General features: G+C 32.1%; 2 protein-coding genes across 2 annotated transcripts in view; one reads left to right on the top strand and one right to left on the bottom strand.

Annotated features, from left to right (window-relative positions):
* LOC111633734 (influenza virus NS1A-binding protein homolog) overlaps positions 1-12,262 on the top strand; it is a 35,572-nt gene extending 23,310 nt beyond the window's left edge. The window contains exons 7-11 of the mRNA XM_023378343.1: positions 18-224; positions 300-545; positions 619-744; positions 809-982; positions 10,509-12,262. Coding sequence (XP_023234111.1) covers positions 18-224; positions 300-545; positions 619-744; positions 809-982; positions 10,509-10,867 — 1,112 coding nt within the window. The 3' untranslated portion in view covers positions 10,868-12,262. The remainder of the gene's footprint in view (positions 1-17; positions 225-299; positions 546-618; positions 745-808; positions 983-10,508) is intronic.
* Positions 12,263-12,619: 357 nt separating this feature from the next.
* Positions 12,620-20,993, bottom strand: part of LOC111633735 (selenoprotein F-like) — a 19,404-nt gene continuing 11,030 nt past the window's right edge. Inside the window, exons 2-4 of the mRNA XM_023378344.1 lie at positions 13,163-13,333; positions 13,032-13,095; positions 12,620-12,954 (exon numbers count right to left, since the gene is read on the bottom strand). Coding sequence (XP_023234112.1) covers positions 12,779-12,954; positions 13,032-13,095; positions 13,163-13,333 — 411 coding nt within the window. The 3' untranslated portion in view covers positions 12,620-12,778. The remainder of the gene's footprint in view (positions 12,955-13,031; positions 13,096-13,162; positions 13,334-20,993) is intronic.

The following is a 20,993-nucleotide window of genomic DNA, read 5'->3' as shown; positions in this document are numbered from 1 at the left end:
TATAAATTACTTTACAGAACATGTGATTACTGGTTTAGCTGTTGTAGCTAGTAAGTTGATTGTTTTATCAGTTGTTCAACGTCTCAACACTCCTTGTAGTAGCCCACCTACTTCAAGAAATACATCAGTTGAAAAGGCTGATACATATTCTTTACTTCCACCAATGAGTTCTGCAAGATGTGCTGGTGGAACAGCTGAATTAGAAGGAAAATTACTTGTGTGTGGTAAGTATTATAAAGTAAATAAAAAGTGAGATTTGAAGATTTATCATGTTTATCATCTCATATATATTTTTAAAGGTGGATATAATCGTGTAGAATGCTTGAGAACTGTTGAATTGTATGATCTAGAAAAAAATACATGGTCTTTACTTCAAGCAATGAATATTCCTCGTGGAAGATTTAATATTGCTGTTGTTTCGAATAAAGTTTATGCTATTGGAGGATGTGATGGTACAAAAGATTTGAATTCTGCAGAGATTTATGATCCTATTAATATGAAATGGAAATTAGTTCCCTATTTGCCAATGGCAAGATCAAATGCTGGTAAATTAGTTAATTAAATTTATGAAATTAATAAAATTATCATCAACTTGTTTATTAATTACAAAAATTTCAGGTGTGTGTAGTTTGGATGGTAAAATATATTTAATAGGGGGTATAAATGGTCAGAAAGGAGTCACAGAATGTAATGTGTTTGATTCTGCCACAGAAACATGGAATACTATTGCTTCCCTTCTTGTGGGTGAGTATCTTTTCTATCAATATAATTTTTTAAAAATTTATTTAACACACTATTATTTTATCAGGGAGATATCAACCTGGTGTTACGGCTCTGAATGGACAAATTTATGCTATTGGCGGTTGTGAATCTTGGAGTTGTTTAAATTCTGTTGAAAAATATAATCCCGACACAGATACCTGGACTATGGTTAGCAATATGCATACTGCTCGCCGTGGTTGTGGAGTGGCTGTCTTCAATGGTTAGTGTGTTTTCTTTACAGTAAAGTCTTTAGATGGTGTTCATTTGTTATTTCAATTGTTTACTTAAAATTTAATACTTCCAGTGCATGTGGTAAATTCCATTTTAGAACTTTGAATTCCTTAAAGTAAATAATTGTTAATAGTTTGAACAATTTTTATTTGCTGTAATTTTTTCCAACATAATTTTAAATTTACAGATAGTATAACTATAACTAATGTAACATTTCTTAAAAATGAAAACAAACCATTGAGACAAGAAAAGAATACAGCCAGAAAATAATTGGTTAATTTTAGTTTTATAAGGTCATTCCTGTTAATTGATTAAATGATTGTGCTACAAAATATTACATTATCCTACCATGAGGATCCAAGTTCCCTCAAAATTTATCTTGGAGAACAATAATCCTGAACTAAACTATTCATTATTTATATTGGCTGATCCTTTATATATCTATCTGCCTACAATGGATGCAACTGTGCATGACCACATGCCTGAAAGTATTGGCATCTTGTTTTATTTAACCAGTTATTTCTTTTAGGGCTTTACAGATGATGTGCAGAAATTTCAAAATTTTAGATTGCTTTTTTCCTAAATTGATGAACTGCTTTTAGTTTGGTCTTTTTTTGTAGTGTTTAATATTTTAATTTAAATGTATGTGTTTGGAATTACATTATAAAGTTAAGATTATGATATTTAAGTATCAATACAACATTATTTTGAATGTATTTCCAAATTACTTTCCATAATCTCTAATTAGTTAGGACTAAGGAAACATAAACTATTATTTCACTGATATTGCACAATATAAAGTTAAGTTGGAAATGGATCATTGTCAACAACAAAAAGATGGTGGCAACTTTTTACACAAAAATCCATTTTTGTGTAAAAGTTGCCACCACCTTTTTGTTGTTGACAATGAACTTAATGCAAATACACTAAGTAACTTGTAACTTTTAAAAACATTTAATTCTTTAAAATTTGAGTGTTAATTAAAAACTTTATTATTAAAGTGTTGTTAACGATGAATGCTAAATATGAGCAAAATAAGAAGGAAAACAACATCCAAACAATTCAGATTTTGTTAAATTAATGCCAGATTAATTAAAATTTGTTATTGACTATAATAATCAACTTAATGCTTGAAAGCATTACAATTATAATGATCTAATATTTGTGACCCTAATAATCATTCATTTCAGAAAAAGAAAAAAATTGTAATTAACATTAATATTTATATACATTGTGTGTGAATGTTTATAGGGTAGCTATAGTGATGAATTGAATGACTGGATGAATTAAATGAAGGAAAAACAATATTATATTGCAAATCTCCTCTATTTTTATAATTTCAGTAGCAATTTAATTTTTGAAATTAGGTTTTTTTCTTACTGATGGATTTTTTTAATAAAAAAATATTTAAGAAAAACAGGAAATCATTAGCTATGAATTGCCATTACCACTTAATTTGTATTTCTCATTCCTAATCTGTTTTGAGTGGTAATTACTGTTAGTCTCCATTCCTTCACTTGTAACAATGGACACAGAACCAATTGTCATTGCATATAATACAAAAAATGAACACTGCACCAATGTTTTCCAGCTCCTCCTGAGTTGTTCTTCAGGCACAACAGAACAATTACCCAATGGAACATTATCAGAAGAAATGTCTATTTGTAAAAATTTTTTGAAACAACATTAATTTAAATTACCCTTCAAAACTATAAATATAAATTTAATTCTATGTAGGCATTGTCATGTGCATAACGCTCATTCAATTAATGACTATAACATTGTGTCAAACAGGACCTGCCAGGCCATCAATACCATTTTCTTCTTAAAATTTATACAAGATGACTGAAAGTTAGCTTTAAAAATTTTTATGGCCTCCAACAATGAGATGTTCAGTGTGCAATGTTGTGAGGAGTTTGGCCTGTGTGAAGTCTGCAACTATTTCCGTGTCTGCTGTATACATAGAGCTGTAGATGTTCTGCCATGTTGCACATCTGAGATATGCTCTTGTATTCTCCTTCTCATAATGTTTAGTGGACCTGATATACAGAAGGTCCCTATTGCATCTTGTGTGTCTGATAGGGAACACTGTGGAAGTCTGCTAGAGTTGGGAGGGTCCTTTCCATTTCAAAAAATGATGAAAATAGATGGGCACCTCCAAAAAGCAATACTAATTGCACGTTTCCTGGCAATTTTTGCAAATAATGAACTTGGAAGGGATTGAAGGTAACACACACCTGTTTTACCTTCACACCATGGTGTAGAATGGATGTCTATCTTAGGTGTGGATTCTGGAAGAATCTGGTGGAATTGATCCACTAATCAATGTACTACTGTTCAGTAACCATGAGCAATGACTAATTCTTCTATTTGTGCTAATTCAGCATCAAGTGCTTGGGGTAGAAGAGTGAGTGAAAGCCCTCCTAACCAATGCTTTGTAGGCTGTGATCTTGTAATGATGAGGATCACATGACACCACTGGGACGTATGAAGACATAGAACCTACCTTGTGAAATACCGAGATGCAAATCTCCAACTTGTTTATAGTGACATTGATGTCCAAGATGTGCACTTCCGAGGAGCTAGATTGTTCCACTTCAAGGACCAACCCTTATGGGTTCTTATTGACTAAACTGACAGAGACCCTCAAATCCAGAACAGTCTTACATCGATGACATTATTATTTTTTGTACCTCCCATAAACAAAAATGTTGGGGAGTCATGTACCTTATTCTCTAATTGTTGGATCTCCATCTTGCATAGGTTTTCTGATATTGTGCTACCCATTGGCACTTCCTTCCCTGATGGTACACTCTCGTTAAATTGAAAGACTGAATTGTAACAAATCAAGTGGGCCAATTCTAGAACGTGCTGATGGAGACTGTCATCATTGATGAGATGAAATAACATATCATGAAGTGCACAAAAACATGGTGGAAGTTTGGAGAGGAATAGAGATTTAAAGTCTCAAACAGTGATGTACTGGGGGGCAAACTTCCCCAGAACATCACTGTTTGTGACTTTAAATTTCTATACCCCTCCATCAAACTTTTAGTTGGTGTATGAGCTCCATTGAACTTGTAATCATGAAAGGTTCTAATTGAGCTGTGAGAAGGGTGTGGAAACCTTTTCCAGTAATTTGGTGGATGCTCTGGCTTTGTCCACTACTGGATAGAGTTGTTACCTTTATTTGTGCATCTTGGCAAATTCAAACAACCTTAAGACATCTGAGGAGTCAAGAACAATGTTACATAGAAACATGCATCCAGGTAGCTTAGTACGGGTGAAACGCTTAACTCTAGATTAAAATTTGTCAATGAATCCATCATCAACTCTTTCACACTGTGTTTGTTCAATGTATTCTTGCAAGCACTGTGTATATGTTTTCATTTCAAGACAGCCAAAGCTTTGGTTTTGTTGGCCTTGACAACAGTAACCTTGTTTTCTTACATCCCACAAACAGTTTGTTGAAGTTTGTCCCTTAGCTTCAACATTTTAAAGATTAAAAAAGCAAGAGCATTTTAAAGTCACCATCCAATAGTAATACTCTTTTGTCTATCTGGGAAACCTTGCAGGAGGGTCTTCAAGTCTGGGATGAAGCAGTGGGTATCAGCTTTGGGGGAGAGGATGTAAATGTGGGTCCACATTTCAAGATCTTCATCACAAAGTCTGGAAGCGCTATATCACTTCATACCAAAAAAAAAAGGAAGGAGGGGGTACGACCCTTCAGAATTTGAAAACATAATATCCATTCAAATTTCATCTTGAATTGTGTCTTCAAGTTGAATCTCAATCTTGCATATTAACAAGTTTGGCATTTTCAACAGACAGCATTGCTGGGTCCTGGTGGAACATGTAGTTTTCAATTTTCACAACCCTTTGAATTTAGAGTACATCTTCCTAGTTGAACAAATGACCCTGTTCAAGCACTTCAACATCATTTTGGCAAGAAGTGATTTACATCCAGATGGAAGATGAGTATGATAAATCAATGTAGACAATATACTGTTTTTACAGTCCATCAGGAATTCAAATCGATCTTTTGGCCTTAGTTAGGCCTAACACAGTTTTATGGTATACCTTAGCTGGCATCACGAAAGAAGAGTTATATATATAATACTAGCTGTTACCCGCGACTTCGTCCGCGAAGGTTTTGCAAGCAAACCCCATTTACATTCAATATTTCAATAACCGTAGTAATTGTTATATAACAGCTACCGCTGAAGAGAATTGCAGAGAATCAAACAAACTATTTTCAATTTGATCAATTTTTTGGAACATTTACAATCGTTCTATAATCGAACCAATATGCAATAACAAATTCGAATTTAAAACGGTTCGAACATTTTTAAAATCGAAATAGATAAAAATGTTTATAACAATGTCTGAAATGTTATTAATTTAATACACCTAAGTACTCGATGAAGACTATATCTTCTCCCTCACCCCTGCGGGGGAATTTCTAAAAATCTCATGGCAATTTCTAAAAATCTAAAATTCTCATGGCATACCCTACTACAATGCAGATAAAAACAAAAAGTCGCATCTAAAACAGCACAGTAGAAGCCGTTCTTTCGGTTAAGCCTTAATGCTCTCCCTCACCCCCTGCGGAGGAATTTCTAAAAATCCCTTCTTAGTGTATATTCTCATGGCATACCCTACTACAACGCAGATAAAAACAAAAAATTGCATCTAAAGTAGCACAGTAGAAGCCGTTCTTTCGGTTAAGCCTTAATGCTCTCCCTCACCCCCCTCGGGAGAATTTCTAAAAATCCCTTTTTAGTGTGCATTGCCATGGCATACCCTACTACAACGCAGATAAAAACAAAAAATCGCATCTAAAATAGTATAGTAGAAGCTGTTTTTCCGGTTAAGCCTTAATCCTCCCCCTCTCCCCCCGCGGGGAATTTCCATAAATCCCTTTTTAGTGTGCATTGTCATGGCATACCCTACTAAAACGCAAATAAAAACAAAAAATCGCATCTAAAATAGCACAGTAGAAGCCGTTCTTTCGGTTAAGCCTTAATGCTCTCCCTCTCCCCCCACTTGGGAATTTCGAAAAATCCCTTCTTAGTGTGCGTTTTCATGACGTATCCTAACTGTGTTCCAAATTTCACCTCTTTAGGTCCAGCGGTTTGCTCTGGGCGATGATGAATCAGTNAAGCCGTTTTTCCGGTTAAGCCTTAATGCTCTCCCTCTCCCCCCACTTGGGAATTTCGAAAAATCCCTTCTTAGTGTGCGTTTTCATGACGTATCCTAACTGTGTTCCAAATTTCACCTCTTTAGGTCCAGCGGTTTGCTCTGGGCGATGATGAATCAGTGAGTCAGTCAGTCAGGACAAGCAATTTTATATATATATAAAATAAACATGACACAAAAGTTTTCCAACTTCTAAATTTTTCAGGCACAACAGAACAGTTACCCAATGGAGGAAATGGTTTTATTGATGGCCTGGCAGGCCCTGTTCGACACATGTATAGTCATTAATTGAATGAGTTATGCGCATGACAATGCCAATATAGCATTAAATTTATATTTATAGTTTCAAAAGGTTGTTCAAATTATGTTGTTTTAAAAATCTTTTACAAATAGACATTTATTCTGATAATATTCCATCAGGTAACTGTTCTGTTGTGCTCATAGAAGAGCTCAGGAGTTGGAAAATGTTTGTGCAGTGTTCATTTTTTGTATTATATGCACTAGAAATTGGTTCTATGTCTGTTACATATATCCCAGTGTAGAGTGGTATATATGCTACGGACCAAGTGATTAATAGGGCATTATAAATTGCCCTATTAATCACTTGACATAATTTATAATGCCCTATTAATCACATGGTCCATTATGAAAAATGACTAAAATGGCCATGCAACTGATACAGGCTGAAGTTAATAACTGACAAAGATTTTCATCCCAAAAACAAGATAATTTTTTTGTATTGATTAATTTATTAAATTGACCAGACATTATGAATACAGCTACATACATTCCATTCCCTTTGGGCAATTTGACTTTTTAAAAAACTCAAGTGTAGTTTTTGTGAATTAAAAATCATTTTCCTCATTATTTCACAGTACCTTAAAAACGACATGAGATCTTTTTAAAAGTAAGTATTATTAACTGTATTAATTAAACTAATGTTAACGAAAAGTATTATTAACAAATTTATACTTCAATCAAAAAATCAACTTAAAGGAAACTTCTGGATTGTCATTTTTGGTATAAATTATATAAAAAATTCATTGTCTTTAGTTTTAAAGAGTTTTCTAAATCATCCTCTATATTATATTTTTTCACTTGTTCTTTTAAGTTGACAGAAGTTCATATATTTTCTTAGGATAATATTAAAAATTAACCATGATTTAGGAAATTTAAAAATTATTTAACCATGATTTAGGAAATTTAATTGAAATTCTGAAGATACAAAGAAAAATTAGACATTATTTAATTTGAAAAATCTTTACAAAAAGTTTAGCACTCTTCTTTTATATTTTATGTCCTGAAACAAGATACCAAATTAAATTTTCTTAATTAAATTATGTGAAAGTCTAGACAGAAGTTAATAAATTTTCATACTCTCAAATATTGTCAGTTATATATCATCTTCACATGAAAATTTACATTTTAATGAGTAATAAGTCATGTGAAAGCATTAGTTCTGTTGAAAGTCAACATATGAATTTTTATTGCTGATTGAAAGAATCTTTATAGAAACAATTCATTCTCTAAAAGCACTCTTAATGGATTGAGTAAAATAGATATTCAAAAACATACTTAACTACTTATAATATGTTAATAAGTTTTTTCCTCCTCTCTCTTGAAGGTTTGTTCTAGTTACAATATTTGTTTTAATAATTTAAGTAAAATATTGTGTCTAAGATGTCTTATGCATTTGTTCTTCTTCAGTGTGTTACTGTGTAGTTCTATTTGATTAACTGTTCTTATTATATAAACTCTCTAGGCTTTTGCATAATAATATACATAGTAACATCATTTACAAATTATGGGTTGTTTTGAAATTTGTTTAGAAAAATTAGCCCAAAGAAATAATTTGAAAGAAATGTTTTAAAAAATCAGTATAAGGCCATTAAGCCGCGAGCCAGTAATCAATGAATTTGCTTAAGCCGCACAAAAAGCTTGGATCACAATTTTTTGACACTGGACCTGGACATGTCCTCTCAAACACTCGAGACAGGTGTTGACAGTAGTCATTTTGGCATTTCAAATGTCCGTGATTGATGTTCTATGCACGATCACAGATTAAATATTTAAATGCTGACTTATAACTTCAAAGAGGTATTTATAGAAGATTAGTCTTTTATTTATCAATAAACAATAAAATAAGTTACAGATTAATACTGTATTTGAATTTCATTGTTTTATCCATGCTGAGCGTCAGCGTTATGGAGGCCACCATTGTAACCAATTTACATCTTACAATGCTACAAAGTTAATCCGTGGACCACCTAAGCCACGGTTAAGCAGTTTGGACCCCAATCACTGCGGCTTAATGCCCTACATTGTACTAATGTAATTTGCATTTTAAATTAGTAGTGAATTGTATGTAATTTTTTGGACAAATATATTTTAATTATGACAGAATTATACATTATTTTATGAGTTTTTATAAACTATAATTATTTTATTTACTTTAAAAGGTTTATTATATTTTATGGGTGGATATGATAATCCAAACTTACATCATATCTACCGAAATAAATCATGTCATGCATTTAAGATATAAGTAATGAAATGAAATTTTATGTAAGTAATAAATGTTGTTTAAATATTAATATTTGAAAATATTCAGATTTAGAAAGTATTTAAATTTTCTTTTACGTATAATACAAATTATTAGTTATTAAATTCTTAATTATTCAAAACTATGCTTTATACTGATGATGATAACCAATGGATAATATCAAATGGGAGTAAGTAAATAGACTGAAATTAGTGAAAATTCTGGTTTTATTGACTGACATTAAATTATTTTATATTCTTTTAAAATTTTTAACTTGATTTAATTAATAATTGTGTTCACTAAGCAAAGTAATAAAAATAGAAGAGGTTTGTAATATAGCAATTCAGTAATTTGGCACAATAATTGTTGTGTGCGTCATATTAATTTTTTTAATACTAAAGATTTTATTGGTTATTATATATTTATTTTCCATTTTACAGAAACAGTTTAAATTTAATTTGATATAATATGGCAGAAGTGTGTTAATCTGGCAACCATGTGAACATGGTGCCGAATTATCAAAAACGTTGGAATCCTCAAACTTTGGATGATACTTAAGGGTCCAATTCCCAAAAAACTGCATGGATTGGGTTCAACAATTCTGGTGTAAACATGTTAGGCATGGGAAAGCACCATTGAATGCATCCAATCCAACAAAAACAAGCTATTGTAACAAGAGTAGTTTTTCAATCACACCACTTCTGATCCTGCAGTTGACCACTTGATGTATAACAATGTGCATGACTACATCTTCACCATTGTCTTGATTTCTCTCTGGGGACTTCAGCACATATCAAAACAAATTCCAATTTGTGGAACACTAGCATACCAGATTATTGATGCTGAATTAACCAACTTCTATTGTAAATACACAACTTTTTATAATAATTCTGGGATAGTTAACAATTATTCTTGACAGCTGTGTATTCTATTCCAGTGTATATTTTTGAAGAATTTAGATGGTTTGTTTTGCTAAGTTTTTTTTAACTAATAGAGCATGAGGTGAAAACTTACATTCAAATTTTGCAGTGAAACTTTTTTCCATTATTTAGATATGCTTTTTTGCTTGCTTTTACACTAAAATTTATTAAAAGCTAGCTAGCTATTCCATGGAGCTGGTAGTTTTTTCCTTTTTATATCAGTATCATGATTTTTCCCATCAATGGGAAGTTTGATAATCTAATCTAATTCAATGTTTTTCAACCTTCTCCTACTAGGTGCATTTTTGTTTTTTCTCGATACCCCTTCTTTATCAACATAATCATTGTTGTTCTTGTACTTTCAATAATACATATATATATATATATATATATATACATATATATACATATAAGAATTATTTTGGCACTGCTTGGCATTATATTTTGCAGCACCCTACTTGAAAACAACTGATCTAGTTAAAGGCAGAATTCTTTGTAGTAAATGGTAAATCAAATCCATTTGATTTTTATATTGACTTAAAGTTGTTAATTGATATCACAAGCTGAAATTTTTGTAAGAATGACTTTGCTATAATTTTATAGAGCTCGAGTCATGAAATTTTACTAAAACTGTATTTTCTAAAATGTTTTAAATGTAAATGTTTTATATGCAAAAAATTTTGAAATGCCATCATCTTATTATCAAATTTTCATTGACAGGAATTTAAATATGGAATTAAGATTGTTGTATTGTTCTTGTACCATGCAGTTGTTTGCGTGGAATATTTTTAAATTACAAATTCTACCTCTACTCAATCAATGCATTTTTAAATTCAAATGTTCTGTTCTTTCAGGAAAGATTTATGCCGTTGGAGGACATGATGGAATCCATTCTCTGTGTTCTGTGGAAGTGTATGACCCTGAGACCAACACCTGGAGCGCAGGACCGTCTCTCACCAGCTGTCGCGCCAACGTCGGGGTGTGTGTGGTTGGAAACCGTCTTTTTGCCATAGGCGGCTTCAATGGTAAAGCATTTTTGAACACTGTCGAATTTCTCGACAGTAGGACAAACGAGTGGACCACTTTTGTTTCCAAAGAGTTTCCTGATCAAAACAGTACAAAGGTCAAAGAACAAAACCAGAACGGTGTATATGAATATGAGAAGAGGCAAACAAACGGATTCATCCCTCCCAATTCCCAACAAATAATCTAAACGACCGGAAAGCAGAATTACTGTTTGGCCGAAATATCTTAAAAATTGTGCCACTTGTCCTTTCCTGTTCATCTTTTTAGATCAAAATATTTTATGTATAGAGTAATATTGTGCAAAAAAAAAAAGACAAGAATTCCTTCCTCACATTCTAGAGTAGCATTTACTCTGCGACTCCTTTAAATAACAATAGTATTGATAACTTAAGCTTGTTTTTATGTAGTCTGGTGACTTCTGTCAAATTTCTTTTTGTTTTACAGTATAACAGAACAATTCCACACCCTAATCAAAACTGGTCTATATATTATATTAATATGTATATAAATATATATCCATTGGCCCGTGTGAATTTTTCAAAAGTTTTGCATAATACTCTAGTGTTAGGAATAGGAACTGGGCTTTAGGGAAGTATGATGTTTCTTTTCTTAGATTTTTTTTTTGTTGTTTTGTTTAGTTAACCTCCCAATGTGACAATGTTCTGTTGGAGACCTCTGTGATATACATAAACTTGACAGCTGAATTGTTCTAAAGGGGCCATCCAAGAATCTTATCCTTGTTGTAGTAGTATATTGAGCTGTCCTTGACTGATTCTGGAATAGTTAAATTGTCTTGTTAAGAAAAATAACAGAATGGGAATTTAGAACTTAGTGAAATGAACATTCCAGTTTTAGTCAGTTTTTTATATATAAATAAATAGATGGAAAAAAAGAATCATAAAAAAACCTAGTCATGAGTTCATTGTTCTTTGAGAATTTAGTGCCATTTGAAACTAAGATTTAGCAGCAGATTAACCGAAAGTTCGGCATGTTAAAGGGTATATTAAAAAAATAATTACATATTCAAACTTTTAAGTCCGTGCATTTAATACAGATGTTTTAATGATTTTTATGCTGGGATTTATTTGGGAAGAAATATTTATATTTAAAAATAACATGAATTTTAAAAGACACTTCAAACAAAACTTAACTCAGAGGAGATGCTACTCTTAAAAATTAAAAAAAAATTAGCTTTTGTGAAAACTTTCTTTTAAATCCATTTTTATAGTAGTAATTTCCATTCAGTATATTGTTGCAACCCACAATTTATTTTCTGTATATTAGTCTACTCAAGAGAGTAATTGACTCTGATCATTCCAAATTCCTCTTCTAGGTGTACGAGAAGAGTATTCCTCGTAATTTTGTAGTATTAAGATTGAGTTGTAAATAACTGAATTCCACTTTTTTTTTTTGTTTTCACCATAGGTTTTAATGGGCACTTTAAGAGATTCAGTGTAAAAACAATTTAAGGGAATATTGTTTTGTAACTTTGTGTTTTGCAAAAGTAAACAAACTCAGATGCAGGTTCAAAAAAAAAAAAAAATTGCATTATCTGTAATTCTGAGTTGAATTTTTAAATATTCAGAAGAAAAATAATTATTCTGAAAATGGACCAATTAAAGTTGTGATTACATCAATAAGGAAAAGTTTCCGTGGTTTTAAAATGTATAATTTTGTAACCAGTATACCAAGAATGAATTTTTATTTGTATTTGAAATTCTACCTACTATAAAAAAAGAAAAAAATTTGCTTGGATGAAATGGATGTGTTTTTTCCATTTAACTTTTATACAAATTCCTACATATGAACTTTATTCTTCAGTTTTTATTCATGCTTGCTGATCTTAGTTCTCTGCACGATTATATACAGTATATATATTATATATATTGTATAAAATTTGTGACAATAAAGGTTTAAGTACCACAAAATATTGCAAAACTGTATCAAAAAGTATGTAATTTATTAATCGTTACACTTCATTCCTACACTCAAACGTACATCCGGCTTCGACGTTCTCGTTTATGAGTTTATTATCGAGCCTTCACTTGTTTGGCGAAGTCATTGAAAGTGTCGATTTTGTGTTAAAAAAAATCAAGTTTTATTCCAAGTGTTCTCTCAAAAACTCTTCCACGGTATCCGTGTCCCATTTCTGGATGCTTAGTTCCTCCTGAACATTACCCTCGTCGTCCATCATCTTTATGACTGGATCTGCTCCCCTGACATACTGTATTGTCAGTCCGGGGAATTGATCTGGGCGATCACTTTTTACAAACGCTGATGAAAAAAAGAAAATTAAGTGTGCTATATGTAGAACGTGTAGAGAGTAGTGTTTTATTTTTATTACTACTTACCCTGGATCTGAGGGTAATGTCCAATTTTTCATCCGCATACCTCGAGTCTAGCCAAAGGATATTTCTATAAAAAAAATAAGTGATTTTTTATCATAATTAAAATGAATGGCACTGATAAAATTTTCACTCACTTTTATAGGTTGTTTGGAACCACTTTGTTGACAACATAAATCACAATTAGTTTTAATAACATCTAAGTTAAATTTAGGTAGTAAATCACAAGACGTGCACAAGAGATCTGCTCGATGGAACCCCAACTGTAAACATTCTTCCGCAGATAATTCGCTTTTCACGAAAGTAATCTGTAAAATTAAAAATTAACACTTTTGTTACAAAATATAGCACATACATTCATTACTAAAATGGAGAGGGCACAATTAGTTTTGTTAAAATTAATTTACTAGTATAACTTTGATGGAAAGTAAACCGAATTTCACTATTCTATAAAATTATTGTCTTAATAAAATATTTGCTATAAAAGACTAGAGAACTCTTCATTTAAATGAAATGTTTTCTGCTGACTGGGCAGCCATTCTTGGGATTGGAATACAGTCCAATTTGTTATTGATTTGATCCAAGGACTGCCAAAAACTTCCAATTTAATAAAATATTTCCACTTGAAAATATAATTCCATATACCAGTTTACACGAAGATAACATTAATAAAATAGACTGTGTGTTAAAGGTTGGTAAAATGTAGTTACAAGAAGATAATTCTGAATTAAACATTAATACTAACAAATTAAACTAATAAAATTTTTATTTATTTCAATTATTAAAATACTGGTAGATGACTAGATACTTATTTATTCCTTCACTGTTACAAAAGAAGAAGAAATTTTTAGTCTCATCTGCTGATAGAGAATATTTTTTCCTTCCAGAAAAATAATCGTATAGCTTATTCACAAATCTTGAAATGTGTAAGAGAGCGCTGTGGCAGGGACTTAGATTTATCAAACAATCCCTTCCCTTCACTGTGACAAGATCACTGCACATTACAAAAATGAGCTCTTGAACTTATAAAACTTCCAGAGCCCAGTCAAGATCTGTAAAATGTGTTTCGAAATTCAGATGCTTGTGTATGAATTTAATTACTTATTTTAAATTTACTATTTAATATACTATTTAATTAAATTGCACAATTTAAATTACTAATAATGCAGAAATTGATTGCTTTGTACATAAAATTAAATGGATTTTTTTTTAAGAGAAATTTTGAAATAGTGCCGCTTGGACTTGACCTTATCAACTCTGTGAATCATACAGCAGAAAAATAATGTTCACTAATCAGGAAAAAGTTTGGAATTGATGAACCATAGATTATTACCTCATTTTAGGTATTATGATTTGTACTTTCATACATACACCCTAAAAGTGAGCAGCAAAGGGAACCCGACTTCCATTGTGTCCAAATCATTAATCCTGGGTGATGCCGATAACAGTTTCAAATATGTGTGCTGATCATTTATGCATCAGTTTATCATGTAACAGTATGAAAGTACTTAAATATTTTAATATGCTATTTCCATGGTATGAATGGTACACTTTGGAAGCTTATAGCAAAGAAGCCATCCATTTTTGAACTATGTACTCATTGGGACCTTTGATCAGGATCTCAAACAACAAATTTCATTTTCAAAACAAAGATACAGAAGCCTTTAACTTGTATTACTAGTCTGATTCTCACAATAAATTAATGTTCAGACTTTAAAGTGTGCTAGATCAAATATATTAATGAAAATTTCAAATTACTCAGACCTTAACAGTAATTTTTAGCAGATATGAGTGCTTATGAAGGTCTACATGACTCCAGCAATAAAAAATTTGTCTGGATGTACCATAACTTCAGTTTGCATATAACACACATTTCAAACAAATGATAAAATGTCAACGGGGTATATATAGGTGAAACTGCTGGTTCTGTGTTTATCACAGACCTGCAGTTTGAGACCAGCCCCAAGAAGTTGAAACAATGAATATTTTGAATAGCTTTAATGACTCAAGATATTTACATATTTATTGCCAATCAAATTTTCATGAAAAGTTAGTGCATCATAAAATGGTCCAAATGCTCCAAAGCAATGCTGCTATAGTAATAATTCTTGTATGCAAATATTTGAACAATAAATTTAAAGAAATAAACATTAAATATGGCATATAACACGTTTTAACTTTGTTGTATTTAATTAGGCAATATCTGATGACAAACCAGGAGGCTTGAAAGTTATTTGATCCTGTTGTTTTTATTGATACAAGTTTTTCCATAAAGGAGCATTTTATGAAATGAAAAGAATAAGAACTTTAAATTTTAAAAAATTAAATTTTCTTGTCTGGCTTTAAATAAATTGAAAATTGAGAAAAAAAAACATTACAGATAGTAGCTAATTCATAAAATTTAAATGCTGCAACATGTGTAAATCACTAAAATCAGCTATAAATTTTAATTAATGTACACTAAATTACTAGCAACTAATAAAAATATAATGTCCTTGTTTTTTATTGCATTTTATAAGTTTAAAGTTATTTTAACAGGTAGTTCAAATTATCTCTAAGATTTTCCAAAAACTTCTGGTATAAATCCATTATCTCGATAGGACGTGGCATGTTTCAGCCTTATAAGCTCTCATCAGGAGAGGACAAAAGGTAACAAAAACAAACAGTTTGTTAATTTTTATTCTAAGGTGTGGGATGAGCCAAACATGTCATAAATAAAGGATAAATGTGTAGCAGACTTTGTACATGAATTTTTTGGCAAAAGTTGTTTGAACTGTGTTATAGGATTCTATCCCTACATGTAAATGAAATATGTCTATTAATTGAAAAGTCACTTTAGTTAAATGAAAGCTGGTTGACACAAGAAAATACTCTCAATACAGTAAGTTCATATTCTTGGTTCATTTTTCTGCAAAAAAGTAATGTTGGAAACAAATTTTTGCAATACTTGCACAATTATTGCAACTTTAGTCAGTCATTCAAAAAGCTCTGACAAACTGAAAGATTACCTTATTTCTTCAACTATATCTAATTGTAAAATACAATTCAGTTTAGGTGGAAGTTAGCTAGCAAGAATGTTTGAAAGTTGTGCATTTTGACTGAGGATAAACACCTGTGCGACTTGAAAGGCAATAAGGAAGAAAACGTATTTTGTGTCAATATAATCATTTTTATACTTTCATTTTCCAATTTTTCAAATTTTACATGAAATGTGTATTCATTGTATGAGGGCTGTTTTTTTTTTCAAGCTCCGATGGTCCATAAAACAAAGACAAGTGTAAGTAACAAAATGAATTTATTACCAAAAGTTAGATACAAACATGGTTACTTTTCGTCATAATCACTATGAAGATTGAGACATTTGTCATATCTGTGGATGAGCTTTTCTATTCCCTTGTCATAGAATGTTGCCACCAGTGAATTGAGATGGCCTTAACAACTTGTTTTGAAAATTGTCATTAGTTCATTAGTCTCCAGCCTCTGCCTTGCTAGCCAAGTTTTTCAGTTCAGGAAAAAGGTGGATGTCTTCTCACATTAAAAAGTTTTAAGCTGGGTGGAAGTCTTCACCACTTTTAAACACCCAGCATATAGTCCTGATTTAGCACAGAGCAACTTCCACCTCTTTCCTGAACAGGAAAAGTGGCTAGGAGGGCAGAGATTCGAGACTAATGACAATCTTCAAAACAATGTTAGGGCCCATCTCAAGTCATTGGCGGCAACATTCTTTGACAAGGGGATGGAAAAGCTCATCCACAGACATGATAAATGCCTCAATCTTCACAGTGATTATGTCGAAAAGTAACCATGTTTGTACCTAACTTTTGGTAATAAATTCATTTTGTTACTTACACTTGTCTTTGTTTTTTTTTTTTTTTGGATCATCAGAGCTTGAAAAAAAAACAGCTTACATATATTTATATTAATTTTTAAAAAATCATCAAAACTCTATTTAATAATTTTTTTGGCAATCTCTCAATAATTTATAGGAAAAATCAAACCAGCAAGACTAACAAAATTTGTAATCTGAGAATATACACCATATTTTCTTTCTAATAAAATTGTAACTCAAGTGCACCTTGAATTTGTGTTTCCTTTTACAGTCAAATGTTTTTATGACAACCAATCACCCACTGTATATGATTAATAAACACGTTTGCAAAAGATTTTTATGTTCAGACAACGAACACCTCACAGAACAAACACAAGAAGAAGCAATGTAAAACAACTGGTCTTCCCTTTTCTTCAGGCAACAATTTGAAACTTTCAGAGTGCAGGAGAAGTTGACATCGACACTCCACTCAGTATATACTGATCAGATAGTATTCCTCCAAACGTTGAACTTTCCCTTGTAATTCCATCCTTTTATTTTTCTGACAGAAATAATTCTATTATTATATTCGTGAGACTGTCGGGCAGGCACTCATTAAGTTTTGCGTCAGTTTTTATTTTCAAAAGGTGAGAGTATAGTAGCAAAGGTAGAGAGTGAGCAGAAGATATCTGATGTTGCTGGTCAGTATGGCTTGAACAGGTCTACAGTAGGCCACAGTTCAATCTTATCTAAGAAAGATACAGTATAATCAAGAAGACTCAAGCAGATTAAGGAGTAACAAAAATCATATCTGGGAAATAAAGAACATTGAAGAGCTCTTATTGAACCTGAAACAGACTGACGACAGAAGAACACCAAGAAACTCGGCGAGATATGTTTTCTTCTGAAAAAGAGGATTAATGCTGATATCTGCTATTAAAGATCTTTTGAAGAAGTGGGAGGATGTCAAAACAACAGTCTTAAAATAGCATCCAAACCAGGTTGAGGTTAATAGGCTTGGGGATCTCTACAATTACAATGCTATTAATTATTTCTAAAAATTTCTAAGAGAGAAAAGCAATCGACATTAGACAGATTCTTTAACTCCCACAAATGGAAAAAACATGACTAACAAAAGTGCAAGACTTTGTATGTATGTATGTATGTATTTTTATTATTACGTATAAATAAACGTAGTAAGAAAGTATATATTTTTTATTTTTTGGGATCTCCAGAACAAATTAATCAAATTCCCATAAAAACTTATGGTAAATCGATAATCAGTTAATGAACAATTCAAATAACGAACGAACAAAGTCTTGGAACGGATTATGTTCGTTCACCGATCACCCACTGTAGTTTGAATGCAAAATTTATTAGTAATGCTATGAAACTAAATCCAATTCTCAGAGACATTCTAAATTTATTTAAATATGCTGTCAGCTATTTACAGTCGACCCCCCTATAAGATAGAGATACGTTCCATTCTCTAGGAATCCGCTTTCTTACGAATCCTTCCAATCACAACCCGACACGTGTCAAGTTTACGGACTACGGCTGTTTGAAAGATTTTCTTCCATAAAATTAATCGTTTCTAGACTAATCCGACTCAACATTTCCAAAATACGTATATATTTTTTGGGAATAATCCGTATAAACTACGCTATAAACAAAAAATTGTAGGATTACTTACCGAGTGTCACCATTCGACATTGCCATTGCTCAACATTGTTTTCGTCGCGGAACAGCTCAGCAAAGAGCGGCCGATTTCTAACAACTTATTTTTCTGTGAAAACTTCGTAGAACTTCGGAGACATCATTAATATAAATAATTTTAATCGCCGTTGAATAAGAAATGTTTCTTTCACAAGAAATGTATAAAATTACAGTACTGTATTAGACTTACGGTACCTAATTTACATACTGACAGACGATAGTTAGCGTAAAAATCTCCGTAGCGTGGCGCCACGCTAGACGGCGGAAATTATATATTTAATTATAACAAAGTTACAATAAGTTAATATATAATTATATATACAGTACCTAATTTATATATAATTAATATATAATTATATGTACAGTACCTAATTTATATATAATTTATATAATACTGTCCAGACGATAGAAATCTCTCCGTAGCGTGGCGCTACAGACGGCGGGAAAGTAGTTCGGCTTCCCGATGACGTTTGAGGTGTTTATAGGGAACTTTTACTATTTTTTACGGATACCGGTAGCAATTTTTTCGTAGTTTTATAGGAATCGTAACTATAGGGACCGTAATTATAGGGGGTCGACTGTAATAATATCTATAATAATAAATTTTAGAATCACGAAGTAAATCCACCAATTCTAAACTTTGCCAAAAATCTCTAGGATATTACTATTAAGATAACTTCATTGATTCAATAAAGCAGTGTTCCGCAACCTTTTTCTACTTGCGGCACACCTCTAACCCGACATGATTCAATGCGGCACACCAAAATGTTATTACCCTCAAAAACGTATGATATGATACTATTAGTAGAATTTTGTAATGCCATAAATCTATTATTATTATTATGTTGAGTTTTGTGAGTTACACTCGGTTGACACCAATGGCTGTGTATTATGCCGGACACAGCATAGTAACCAAAACAAGACAAAAATTAAATAAGTGTGTCAGCCTGTGTCTGTATTCAGGAATTTCCTAACAATATGATATGTATTCAATATAGTGGCCTTCTGTAGTGTGATGTATGTGTTTCTATTTAATTTTAATGTTCCCAGGCTTATGTGTAGCATGTGTGGTATGACACCTGTAGAGAACGACAGGTATAATAATAATCCTATCCATCCTCCATAGATGCCTTATTTCCTGAATGAGTTCTGTGTACTTGCTGATTTTTCACTGCATGTGTTTTGAACATTGTGAGTGTTTGGAACAGATATGTCTATAATTTTTGTGATTTTATTGTGTTTGTCAATGAGACATAAGGTAAGTACTGTTGTGGTAAAGTGTTTTATCTGTGATTATGGCTGTCGTAGTACATTTTGTGCGTGTTGTTTTCCAATACTGTCCGTGGAATGTAGTTGTAGTATGGTTCGTGGATGTTTAATAATTTGATGTTTCTTTGCAAGCTCTTGATGTATTTGCTACTTCATTATGTCTATGTAAATTATCCATCTGTGCCAAGAGCTTGCAACCGGAGGTAATGTGTTGTATGGTTTCTGGCATGATGTGACATTTTCTGCATGTGTCATTTGTGAGTGTTGTATCTTTGAGTATGTGTTTTCTATAGTTTTTAGTATTTATGACCTGATCCTGTATGGCAATCATGAATCCTTCTGTCTCCCCAAAGAGGCATTCCCAAGCTAACCAGCTATTTGACGCAGTTTTGTTAACAAAATCCTGGGCCAGGTCGTAAGGATGTCTGCCATGGAGTGCCTTTTGAGCCCACGACTGTTTCTCCCTCTTCCTTCTTTTTCTTCTTATTTCAGTTGATATGGAGATGCTAGCCTTGTAGGCTCTTCCCACGATCGCTTAACAATGCTATTTATATGTTGTGTCGTGTCCATACGTTGTGAATGTAAATTTAATGGTGTATTATTTGAGTCTGCTAGAATTACTACTTTATGCAACTGTAATGTTTCTTGTTTTTAGTAGAAAAACTCTCGCAACATCTGTATTTGTTTGTAGTGGAGATTAACTGTGTCGATCAGGCCACGTCCGCCATCTTTACGTGGAAGGGTTAATCTTTCTATGACAGATTTAGGATGATGATGTTTATGCTTAGTAAGTGTTCTTGTTTTCATTTGGAGTTGCTCAAGATCTGTGTGAGTCCAATGTTGTTTATGCTTAGTAAGTGTTCTTGTTTTCATTTGGAGTTGCTCAAGATCTGTGTGAGTCCAATGTATAACTCCAAAAGAATAAGTGAGTACTGGGATGACATATGTGTTTATTGCTTTAACTGTGTGTTTTGCATTTAACTGTGTTCTGAGAATGGCATTTAACCTACTTTGGTATTCTTTAATTAATCGTTGCTTTATTTGTGTATGTTCTGTTAGTTTGGCCTGTTGAAATCCTAAGTACTTGTAGAACTCGCCCTCTTCCATGGATTCAATAACGTCTCCATTTCCAAGTGCAAAATCTTCTTTCTTCAGGATTCCTTTTTCTATGTGAA

Source organism: Centruroides sculpturatus, unplaced genomic scaffold (genome assembly GCF_000671375.1).
Source record: "Centruroides sculpturatus isolate CEXI.00-Female unplaced genomic scaffold, Cexi_2.0 scaffold732, whole genome shotgun sequence".
Lineage (NCBI taxonomy): Eukaryota > Metazoa > Arthropoda > Arachnida > Scorpiones > Buthidae > Centruroides > Centruroides sculpturatus.
The sequence above is the reverse complement of the archived record's forward strand: the minus strand, read 5'-3'. Positions and strand labels throughout refer to the sequence as shown.